At 40.0% G+C, this 12,800-nt stretch overlaps 1 protein-coding gene across 1 annotated transcript; it reads right to left on the minus strand.

Moving 5' to 3' along the window:
• Window positions 1–1,893: 1,893 nt before the first annotated feature.
• LOC138041597 (LRP2-binding protein-like) lies at window positions 1,894–8,570 on the minus strand. The gene is given in 6 exon segments (XM_068887342.1): window positions 1,894–2,058; window positions 4,973–5,142; window positions 5,434–5,463; window positions 5,466–5,484; window positions 6,517–6,771; window positions 8,196–8,570. Coding segments are annotated over 5 exon segments (744 nt in total). The 5' UTR covers window positions 8,547–8,570; the 3' UTR covers window positions 1,894–2,058; window positions 4,973–5,053.
• Between the last annotated feature and the right edge of the window lie 4,230 nt (window positions 8,571–12,800).

Raw genomic sequence — 12,800 nt, forward strand, 5'->3', positions numbered from 1 at the left:
CACGCCTCATCTCTCAAAATGCACATAGGGGAAAGACTAGCAAATAACTATGCAATGAAATGAAATAAATGTATACTTGAAGTGCGGGTTGTGGAGGAGATGAGAGCAGTGATCCTCGCACTTCGATGGACAATTTAACAAACTGTCGCTTTTTTAGACACCCGAAAAATTCAGGTGGCTTCCAAGAAGAGATTCGAACCCATGACGATGCCTGCGATGCCGGTGCAATGCTCTACCAACCGGAAGACCTTAGACAGCAATGACCGAACCAGGTTGATGACCAGCGGTCTTCGTTAAAACAATGGTTTGCTGGGGGTGCTCAGTCTCGCGGGCTCAGAAAACGGTTATGGTCTGTTATTTAAGGTTTTTCCCTACCAACCAGTCACGAGTGGTGTTAATGTTACACGGTGCAACTTTCGTTTTTATCACCACTGCGATCGTTGCGCTGGTGCAGAAGTAGAAAGTGGTTCTACTTCTCCTGAAACCATGTACCAGTGTCTTGCAACGGAAGTTCAACGAAGTTTCACGAACCAACCAGTTACACGGTGCAACGCCTGCTGAACGTTGTTTCGCAATGCCGTTGCTCAGACGTTTCAGCTAAAAGTTAAAACGGCAGTGTTTTTCATGAGCGGTTTTCAAGTCGCTTAGCGCCGGAGTGACAACCAAAAATTCTGCGAATTCCGTGAAAACAGTTCTTTTCCGAACTCGCTTAAAGTTAAGCGATTCGGCAAATTTCAATAGAATTCTCATTAAATTTAAGCCACCAACCTGGTGGCTTAAGCGAGTTGCAATTACTTTCGGCCAATGAGGAGTTGCTTGCGGTTATTCAATCGGAAATACAACAGGGTGCTATTTTTGTTATTTTTTATTGTATTGGCACGTGCTCTCTCCTCATTTAATCTTGCGCGCGTGAATTTAAGTCGGTAGCCTGTGGCAGCTGCCCCTCTCCTCAAAAGAAATTTATTTATTTATATTGCCACACGAAACTTTACAATGATAAAATCAACCAGTTAGAATATATATTTAACAAATAGATTCCATGTTGCCGTGTCTGTTCAGTAATAGATCACAGATGACGTCAAATGTGGTAAGAACAAAAAGTGGCGCACGAGGCGATAGCGGAGTGTGTCACTGATCTTCTTACCACATTTTGACGTCTTCTGTGATCTATTACTGAACAGACGCACGGCAACATGGAATCTATTTGTTTTATATAATAGAGAATTAAACTTTATTCGCATAAAAGCTGATGGTGACGTAAATCGTGAGTCTGTCCTCTTATAGATCATAGGCAAGAACCAACAAAATCCGTGAATAACTTGGGTTATATATAAAATATAGTATATTGACAGTGTAGCGAGGATACCCAATAGAGCTAAAAGCTTATTAACACTGGGCACCTCGATCGATACAGTAGATCGTAAAAAAAAAAATAATAGCCGGGGGCGAGTTTTAATTTAGTGTCCTATCGAGAAGAAATTTTTTAATGAGGTCTTAAAGCTAGGATAATTGCTGGACAAGGTCAAATACGAGGTAGGGAATTCCAAACCTTGGGACCTTGATGTAGGATCGTAAACTGCTTAATATTAGTTCTGCAGTAATGTGAACAGTAATTGGCAGCATTCCGCGTATTATACATATGAATTTGTTGATGAGTAGAAAAAAGATTGTCAAAAGTGTTAGGGAGGAAGTGATTATGATAAGAGTACATAACGACTTCTTTTGAGGGAAGGAATGCTGTATACAGGCTTGACGGAAATGGCATCTTAAAAAGTGCACACGCTTAAGATTTGACTGACACAAGTCGACTTTTTGCTGCGGCGACCGCGCAAGCATATGACAATAAAACCCGCACAAAAATTACTGACTTTGTTTCAACTACACCATAACCTACCCTCGAATACCAATCTTTTGCGAGTTCTCTGTTCTGGCTTACTCCAAGCCCGTGATGCAGACATCGTGCATAAACAAAGCAACCCAAGGCAATGCTTTAGCCACGTACTGTGGAAGGCAGTCAGTTTCAATTGCAAGGCCTTCAACATCTTCCTGCTCCCAACGCTATGTGCAGAAAGAGAGATCATTTTAAACATTTTTGGTCTTTTTATATTTGCTAAGAAACTTAAGACATGAGAAAAGCAGTACGACCTGCTCCAAGGGCCTTTGATCACCTTACTCCTGGCAGAGGGAATGACTGGATGAGTCAACTCTGCTCCCTTCAGGGTGGGAGATTAAAACACTGGGGAAACTCAACTCCTTTGTCGTTTCGACCAATAATACTCTGGCCGGGGACTCAGTTGTTGAAAAGGTGATAGCATTATCCAAGGTAAGCAAATAAGTGATTTAGAAAAAAAATTAACTATAAAAAATGCGACAAATATTTATTACATGAAAGATGTTATGCATCAAATGAAACCAGGAAAACTCTGAGCCCCAGCTGGGAGTTCAACCATGATCCTCCATGATCTAGATCTAAATATTTCTTTAAAACATTTCAAAAACGTTTCGACGTTAGCTAAACGTTATCATCAAGTCAAAAAGTGTTTGTAAGTTACAGTTTATAAATCTTAATAAGAGCAATCATTATGGGTGATTTAAAAAGGTGCAGCGTAAGAAAAAAAATCACTAGAAAAAAATACACGAAAAGTTTAGCAATTATGGAGTCTGTGTGGACTTTTTGTGTAATTTTTTCTTTACCTTTTTCTTATATTACCCATTGTAAGTTTTTATTAGTATTTAAAGATTGTAACTTACAAACACTCTGACTTGATAAGGATGTTGGCTAACGTCGAAACGTTCTCGTTTTTAGCAAACTTTTTAATCTTAAAATGTTTGAAGAGATCGTGATTTCGTTGCAATTTTTAGAGTTAAAGGAAATTAGAAATATTTACAACAAGCAAAGATATCTTGTGATTGGTAAGAATTATTAATTTTATCTTGTGGATTGCACTATATACACTCTGAAAACTGGGGAATGGTGGGCACATTACCAACAATATCAGTGTACATAAATCACATAAACACACAATAATAAGCAAAGTTTTCGAAAAAGAAGTCTTTCAGCAGCTCTATCATTACCTAAAGGACAATTCTATTTTATCTAAATTCCAGTCAGATTTCCGACCTCGTCACGTAACTGTTTCGGTGTTAATCCAAATGTGCGACGTTTGGTTCAATATGGATAAGGGAAAATTAACAGTTATTGTTTTTCTTGATATTCGGAAGGCCTTTGACAATACTTATCATGTGATTTTACTTGAAAAAGTTGAGTTTTATGGAGTCACTCTGATGTGGTTTTGAATTCCTATCTTACTGCTCGACGACAACAATGTCTCGTTGATAACTATCTTCTCAGAGAAACAAACTCTGTGGAGACCCTCAAGGTTCCACAATCTCGTTCTCAGGGTTTTTCACCGCCCAGAGCCTGAAAAGCCCTGGGAACGAGGTGTGAGGTCGGTCTCGTATCTATATATATGTAATGATTTACCTAACTGCTTAGAATTCACTACTCCCTGTTTATATGCAGATGATACCCAAATCTTTACCACTAGTTTCGACGCAAACATAATTGCTAATAAGTATAAATTCTCATTTGGGTCAACATATAATCGAAAAGTGTTGTCCCTGCTGATGGCAACATCTCTGAAAGCTTCGACGTGACCACTGGAGTTCTGCAGGGTGATGTCCTGGCACCATTCCTGTTCATAATCTCATTGACTATCTTCTGAGGAGGGCCACAGTTAATTCAGACTCGGGGATCGTGACCTACCAAAGGGCTTTCCGTAGGCTACCAGCTAAAACAATCAACGACCTGGATTTTGCTGATGATATCGTTTTACTAGAATCCACAAAAGCGAGGGCTCAGGATCAGTTGTCAAAAACTGCATCGGCTGCTGAAGAGCTTGGTCTGACCATAAGCGTGCCAAAAACGAAACAGTCATTTGCATCAACGCTGACTCAGGAAGAGTCTCAGCCTCTGAAGGTATATGGTGAAAGCATCAAAAACAGGTTCAGGACTTCAAATACCCTGGGTTCCATGATGGCCGTCAAGTTCCGGGGCAATTGACCTCAAACGCTCGAAAAGCTCTGGCATGGAGCGCCTGATGGAAAACTAGAGCATCTCTGGCGTAGTTCGGGAGTTAGGCCTGTTTCAATCAAGCTCACAATCTTCAAGGCTTCCTTCTCTAGGGTTGCACGTCCTGGGGTGGTTTCCATGGCTATGGAAAGCACGATCAATTAATTTGCCACGGGCATGCTTACCGTATTCTTTGTCTGGAATTAAAATGCTTGATCAGGTTTCTAATGCCTTGCGACAAAAGGCAGCTCAAGTTCCTAGGTCATATACTGCGCAAGTCTTGAGGAGGAGAGCTAGCCAATCTATATGCTCTATACTTTCCAAAACATGAATGGCCAGCCCCCGGGGGGCCCCAGGCCGGGACGACAAGTTACATCCTATCTTCCGTACATCCAACGCCTCCTTGGAGATGATGATGGGACAGTTGAAAGACACAGCAAATAGCCGACCTCGCCCAATGACAGGAAGGGCTGGAGGAAGCTTACAGTCGCCTGCATGCGCAACCAGCCGATGATGCTGATGAATCTGAATACTAAATCTGGCAATTTACCTAATGTAAACTCAATAGACGATAATATGGTTTCACATGCTACCTCTAATATATGTTGGGGGTTCTACTGTATGAAACGCGTACTTACATCACATTAAGTATACGTGTAGAAAGGTGTGTGCTGGGATAGGAGCACGAGGCCGAATTAAACCGGCTTTTGTTCCAATTTGCAACCCTAGTTCGTACCTCTCTACAAATCACTTATCAACCCTGCGTGGGTCGGAAAAATACTACGCAACTTGCAAAATAATACACGCGTATTATATGTTAAAACCTCAAATAAGATGTACATATATATCCTCCCTTTTAACAATAACTAGGTCAGGACTCTGTGGAAAGCATGTGGTTACTTCTTAGGAAAGATCTGCAGCCTTGTTCAAAAGTTTTCTCTAAAATAATGAACAGCTAAGGTACCTGAGCAATACCATTGCCTATGGCAGAGCTCCTTTGAGGCACTTAAATGCAGATTCACTATTGCGGCGAACGCCAATGCCATACTCAAACAACACTCCCAATGCACCTATCAATAAGACATAAATTCAAACAGGTTGCATATTCCTGACTGGCCGCCCGGCAAAATTTGAACTTACTTCAAGTGACCAATCAGTCAGTAAATGTTTTTCAAGTGATGTCAAGTGTTTTAAATTTTTAAATAATAACAAGCAAGAAGCAACAAATACAACCAACAAAATATAAGTTAAATGTCATGTAAGGCAGTTTAAAATGTGAGCAGGAGTGCTTGTTTGAGAATTGGTGTTGTTGTACACAACAAAGCTATCAATTTGTTGCGGTTTTCAGTGTTTCCACAAACCTTGTGACTCAAGACTACCATTTCCTGTGGCTCTTGATGCCAGAAATAAGCCTGACAAAAAGAAAACAAACATTTTAAAACCTGAGAGCACACAAGCCCTACATCAAGAAGAGACACATCTCAGAGATGCAGAGCTGTTCAAGAATTGAAACACCAAAGGTACTCCTCTAATCTTCTTGGAAATATTTGACTTTTTGCTTCCAACAGATTGAAAGGTGTTCTGACAGGATATTATGACCAATTTCAATTTTTATTCATACACATTTTGGTTGCAACTATATTGCTGGATTAGGGAATATACCTGGAATAGAAGTTAGAAATCCTTTGTTTTTATGGAGATTCACATAAAAATTGTCAAGAACCTGCTAATTTAATGCTATTTTAAACACATCTTTACTATCCTTGTTGCTTTAAAAAAATTATCATGCCACATATTTTCATTCTGGAATAGGGTCAACTGAACGCACCCTAGCTCTTAATGATAGTAATAATAATATACTGATGATTGTAATAATAATAATAATGATGATGATGATGATGATGATGATAATGAAGGAAGAGGAAAAATTGCAAACTACTCTGAGCTGAAGGTGGACGTTGCAAGGATGTGGAAGCTGCATGCCTCCAAGGTGAAAGTTGTACCAGTTGTGATCTGGGCATTGGGCTCAATTCCATTAAGCCAAAAAGCTATCTGTGCCAACTTAACATTGACTGCAACATCAGTGTTCTCCAGAAATCTGCTTTTCTGAGAACACACATATTTTGAGAAAAGCACTTTTCTTCCTGAGGTCCTTGTTGTGACTTGACAGTTATAACTAAGAACTCCACTGTGTGAAATTAATAATTATGATGAGACCAAGACCAAAACATGCAAGACACACCAAAATGAATGCAATAAGACTCTTTGCAAAAGCTGTCAAGATTTCAAGATCAGATGAAAAGTTTGTGAGTGCCAAGATTTTGGAGGTCCATTCGCCACCCCTAGTTTACATGCTTGGAAAAGCAAATACTTAGTAAAGGCAGTGCCACCCAAACTTTCTAAGTACACAATGGCACTTTCCAACAATTGGAAAATTTAATTACCTTTTGTAAATCAAAAGATTCCTCTCCTGGCCGTGAGTAGAACAGACCAAGGACTGTCTGTGCCTTAATACTACCACCAGGATCGCCATTTTGGGCAGCTGTTATAAACCACCTTTCTGCTTCACCATCTGACTGTTTGACACCAAATCCTTCATAGTAAGCTCTACCAACATTATACTGGGCAAAAGGAACTAGGTGAATTGCATCAAGGCTGGTGGAATCTGCAATCTCCTTTAACAATCTAACTCCTTTCTCCTAAAAGAAAATAATTCGTCTCAATAATATGTAAGTAGTACGACTGAGTGGAGTACAATTCAGGGAGTAACTGTGCGAGTGATTCAGGTTTCAGGTTTTTTTTTGTTAGGTTATATTATGTATTTTGCATAAAATATCACAAAACTATGCAATGCTCGCAGTTAGCAATAGCTAGTCGAGGCGAGCATTGCTTACAATAAATATTCCAGATAAAATGGTTACAAATACATAACTACACATTCACATGAAAATAAATAAATAAAATAAAATAAATTAGTTTTAGAATACAGTTAGTGCAGTGGAGAACAGCTTAAAACTTGTACAGTATATTGTACAGTGATTTCAAAATCATGCGAGGCCGATTTAAAATTACGAGTATCATTACCCCTGAATTGTATGACATGAAGGCCTATTACTAATTAATCGAAGCTATAACAAAATGAGAGAAAATGAGAACAAAATTCGAGGTAAAAAAGTCTTTGAATACCTTTTTGCAGACAGTAGGAAAACAGCAAGAAAGACCCATCCAAGTGCATGTGATTGACGCGCGAATGGCATAGGTGTCCAATTACAGGTATCCAATTTGGAGTTGTTCAAATTAGATACCTGTAATTGGACACCCACGTAATTGCGCACCATTTACAGGACAAAAAGGCGCACACAGAACCAATCAGATTCAAGAATTTTGTAATGGTTACGATTATGGTATTTGCAAGTGAGAGATGTTTAGGAAATACGAAGAGAGCTTATGCACTTAGCCTCTAGCTGTACTGCTTGTGCAATGGTGATAATTTCCCTCAAAATCTCTTTGAATCACCTCACCTGGGACTACTATCCCTATCCTTTGCAAAAAGCATGTGGGATAAGGGAGATAAAGGAGTCAACAATTTGACATTTACGAAGATTTCCAGCTAACAAATTTTCCATCAAGATGCTAGCAAGTTCTAAAAACTGTCGCCCTTAAGAAGAGAAAATGCATAAGTAGTGGTAAGTAACGAATGCATCTAAAATTTTCCAGACTTTCTGGAGGTGACAGTCAATCCATATGATTTTCACATCCTGCATCTATGCATGACGATCATTTGCATCTGGGCGGCTCAATTTTTTTCGTCAACTTAACTGACACAATTTCAACCCAATGGAACGTTTTTAAACGTGCCAACAAAATATCAACCCTCGCGAATTAATTCTTGAAAGGAGGCTGACAAAAATGGGGAATTAAGATTTCTGCCAAAAAAGAGGGTACGTACGGAAAGATGTTTAATACGACTCACTGACTATTTCCTTGATTACGTAAACTAGACGTTTTAATAATTTTCGCATCCCCTTGTTTTCTGGCAGCTTACTCAGTATTAGCACTAAACCTACGTTCCCTAGGATATATATACCCTTCATTCGCAGTCATACAATTTTTTAGCCCTCACCGGGTCGGATTTTGTCCCTATTCCATCGTAGTACATGACTCCTAGTTGATACTTGGCTTGAAAATCCGTATTCTTGATTCTCTCGAATGCAATTAGAGCCTTTTCATAGACTTCACGCTCAAAATAAAATTGTCCCAGTTGAAACTTGGCAAGATTATCTCCGCCACTTGCACGATCAATTAGCATTTCTTCGAGAAAATCATCTGATATTTCGTGTTCCTCTATTTTTTCTTCTTCACCCACAGAGAAGGTTCTTGTATTTGGAAGTTTTTCAGCGCTTAATTTTCGATCAGTAATCGGTCCAACGGGACAAGAAAACGCTCGCCTAGTGTTTGTTTCCTCATCCGCCATTTTGACATAACTTGAGCAATTTACGTTGCTATAGTAACGATTTGTTAAGTTGACAATTTAGAAGGGTGAGGGCTGGTGGGGGAATTAACTCTAGGGCACAGTCCCGAAACGTCTGGACATTTGTTAAGATTTTCGCTCTTTCAGCAACATTCTCAACTTTTATTTTCTTATTGTAGTAACAAGTGCCACGCAGCATACGAAGTTTTTAACTTCTGTCATGTTATCGCTCGATATGGTCTCTCGAAACATTTTTGTTAACTAATTAATTAATTAATAAGGTTTAAAGACAAAGAAATGTCGAAAACGCACCGTAAAAAGTCTTGATTTTATTAATTTTGAATTTGTAGTCTTAAACGTAGAGTCCCCTTTTCTCTTCTCAAACAGGTAGATTCAGTCACAAGCATTTCGAAATTGCTGTGTGAGTGAGTTGTACCTTTTTCTCTTATTGTAGCGCTTTAATGCTGCGTTCATGTTTGAATGACCTGAGCCGCTCTTTATCCATTCTATTCGATGTTTAGCCGAGGTCATGACATATAAACCCCTTAGAGAATTAAAGAAGGTAGTATAACTCAGACATGCAATATTGGTGTTTAATATAATTCAGTTTAACGGCCTTCTTGTGTATGATTATGTCACGGTGAACCCAGTGTTCTTACAGAACAATACATTTAACCAGGAATTGGATTGTTTAGCTGACTACTTAAAGTCTTCGGATTCTTCTGCATGGGAAATTCCTGGCCTCAAAATAAGTCTGTTAAGAGGCTTGTAGCTTGCTCTGTCGCTGAAGTGAATTTGATTCTGTGCGGCGAAACATAAAATATGGGTTATCTTAATACCAAACGAAATCCAATAATCTCGATTACCTTGCTCTCAACAGTGCCTGAAGCATGGCCCCGGGCTCACTTATCCAATACGTTGAGTTTCCTAAAGAAATTACCATGCTACGTCGGTGTATGTGTGTGAGAGAGAGAGAGTTGATGAAGTAAAGTAGCTAGGCTCAGGAACCCATGACCAGGAGCCTACAGCTCTCATACTAGTGGGCCTATGTAACGGCATTTTTACAGACCGATCTATTTTTAGACTATCTTTTCCGGAAAAAACAAAGGCAGTTCCGGTTCGGTGACCCTATGACGTCAGCTTAATTTCTTGTAATTGGTCATCGGGTTCCTGTGGGAGTCTCATTCGCGGGAAATTAAATCTAAAAATAAATCGGTCTGTGAAAACGCCGTTACACGAACACAGTAGAGTTGTAGGCTCCGGGTCATGGGTTCCTGCCAGGCTATATTACAAAGCTGACATTTTGAGCTTCTATTCACTCTAGCAAAGGGCTATTAACTTGACTAAAACTGGAAACATCATGCAGCTTTCTCAATTAACTTGCTAAGGTAACCAATTTAATCTTATAAAGATAGATCCAAAGAAGTCCAAGAGTTAGTCAGTCAGTCACTCCTCCACGACTGCTCACTTGCTACTGTGGGATATGATCTTGACTTTTTCAAGCACATTGCTATAACCTAAAGAGAGGCTTTCTTCCGTTTAAAAGCTGTCGTCACTATCATGACTGTGCGGACAAGTACATTCAGTTGCATAAAGACGATTCAGTTGTAAATGTTGTGAGCCAACGAATGTCATACCTCGCAAAGACACTGAAAATCGGCCCTCTTCAGGATTACACGCACCCCTGCAACTCTAAACCACCTAAACAGGAGAGTACACCACAGTGGTTTATTAATCAGGCCCCATTTTGAGTCAGCGAGTCTTCAGTGTCTCTAGGAGTTAGCGTATATATTCCCCACAAAAACTCCAATTTTTCTTCATTTCGAAAAACAAATGAAGAGCGTCCGGGTGGTTCCACCATAAATGAAGAAAAAATGCCAAACATTCGAAAATAACAGTACAGGAGATTAACCACAAAAATTGGAAAAAAAAGACCCCGGCCCCGCGTTTTGGCTACTACCGCCTCTTTGTGTAGTCTCAACCAGACGATACATTTTTACGAGAATTATTCAAAAAACATCTAATTATAACAGCGCCATAAGCTCAGTAAGAATGAAAATTAACAGCTTGTACTGTCTTGCTTCGCTGAAAGTAAAAGCAGTTGTCAGGGGTCAGCCGAGGAAAAAACTAGAATTGACTGCAAATCGAAGAAAAGCAGTGTTTTTCGTTTTGAGGGGCTTTCACGAGATTAATAGTTAGTGAGGCTTAGCATCAGTTTACGTAAAACGGCAACTGAGGGCAGACAAAAAACGGCAGTGGCTGTTGCTTGTAATAAAAGCATGAAATTCGCTTATTTTAATGTGTCTCGCTCCTTTAAACAGTCAAGGTACTCTATATATGGAACTAACATGCCAGAATAAGTGTCATGATATCGAACATTGAAATTTCTTCCATTTAAAGAGGCTACGGAGTACGTTTGAAAGTTGGGGGCTAGGTCTTCGTATATGTGCGAGTGGTGTAAATTACTAAGTCTTTTATGAAGCCGCCGCCGCGGCAAAAGGCAAATTTCAGTCGACGTTAGCTAAAAAATCTCTTCACTGTGTTGACTACTGACAGCATCACCGCAAGGTCAAACTTGGACCTGTACAAACCCATCCTTGCTTGTAGAAAGGGACGTGTATACTATGGGGCAGTCCCTAACGGTGACATGAAGTCAATGCAAAAAGTTTTTTCCCTGACGATAAACTGCTTCTAACTTCCCGATATTTGTTATCGGACTTTGAACACCACATTACACTGTTTAGGAAGTATTAACTGCAGAGAGGCAAGGCAGAAACATGCTCCGCTTATGTGTTATGACAGCGCCATATCGATAAGCTACCAGTTTTGACAAAAGAGAACAGCAGTCATTTCATTGCATATGATATATGAAGCGATCAGCGGTTAATTACCCGGTGCAAGGAATTTAAATTAAAGGAGACCGCCCGCTGACCAAAAAGACGGAGAACTCTTCACTTGTCCACCATTTTGAACACAAATACTACGATTTCTCAGCTGTGAGGAAAATAGCCATCTCTCCAGGGAAAAATTCGTGACGAAAAAAAATCATGCTAAAATAATTTTCGGTAGAAAAGGACGAAAAGAAATGCTATTATATATTATAGTTGTACCAAAAACTTTTAGACTCGCGTCAACAAAATTTGACGTGGAAAACATAGTGGCACTGATCTTTGCACTTTGTTGGACAATTTAAGCAATTGTTTCTTATAGATCACTTCTCTCATTTGTCCGTTTTAAACCCGCACTTCCAACTATACGTTCAAACCATTCACGGAAGCAATTGAGCCCAACAAATTGACGTACTCTCAAAATGTGTGATACACTGAGCTCAGTTTGTAGAACATTGCACCAGCATCGCATACCTAGGTCATGGCTTGGAATCCCGCCACCTCGATTTTTCAGGTGTCTATACCAGGTGATCTGGTGACGTAATTTGGAGGACTGGGAAGAAAAATTTTAACTCCGTATCCCACAACCGCGCGCGGCCTTAGGTGTTGCTTCCAAACTCCCTGCAGTATTTCCATCGCCAAAACTCAACAGATTATGCCGTGTCTACCGCATTTCCTGTTACTGAATGAACATTCAAGTAAAACCGACGAGATCAAACCTCGCCTCTGCCATGTTGAATTCAAAAATAAGGCCGCGCGCGGTTGTGGGATACGGCAGTAAAATTTTTCTCCCCAGTCCTCCGAATTACGTCACCAGATCACCTGGTAAGAGACAATTGTTAACAACCTCGTTCCCAGGACCTTTTGGGAAAAGGTCCTGGGAACGAGGTTGAATTGTTAAAAATGTCCAGCTAAATGCGAAAATCACTCCTCTCATTCGTGCTATGTTGTGTTGCGAAGATTTTAGAGAATAGAGTGTTTTCACGTGACGTCACAGCGGCCATGTTGGTGTTCCCAAGTAATCCTCCGGGAATTGAGCTCTATTGTCATGGAAACGTTTTCTTTTGTTACGGTGGAAAAACAACGTTACTGATCGCGAGAGTGAAAATACTCTAGACCTTTTCACGGTTTCTGACGCCATATAGGTGGTTTTCACGTTACATCATCGCCGCCATGTTGGTGGTCGAATCATTAGCTCCTTTTGTTCGTCCACAAGCAATTGTACATTGCAGCGTTGTTGTCTGTGTCTCTAGAGATTGGTTGCAAACCACCTATTGGTTGGGGGGGGGGGGGGGGGCAAACACGGGATAAATTACAGTGAACGTATGGGAATTTTGAACCATTATACACCCCTTTAATAAGTCTAATA

The sequence above is a fragment of the Montipora capricornis genome, chromosome 3, assembly GCF_036669925.1.
Source record: "Montipora capricornis isolate CH-2021 chromosome 3, ASM3666992v2, whole genome shotgun sequence".
In the NCBI taxonomy this organism is placed as follows: domain Eukaryota; kingdom Metazoa; phylum Cnidaria; class Anthozoa; order Scleractinia; family Acroporidae; genus Montipora; species Montipora capricornis.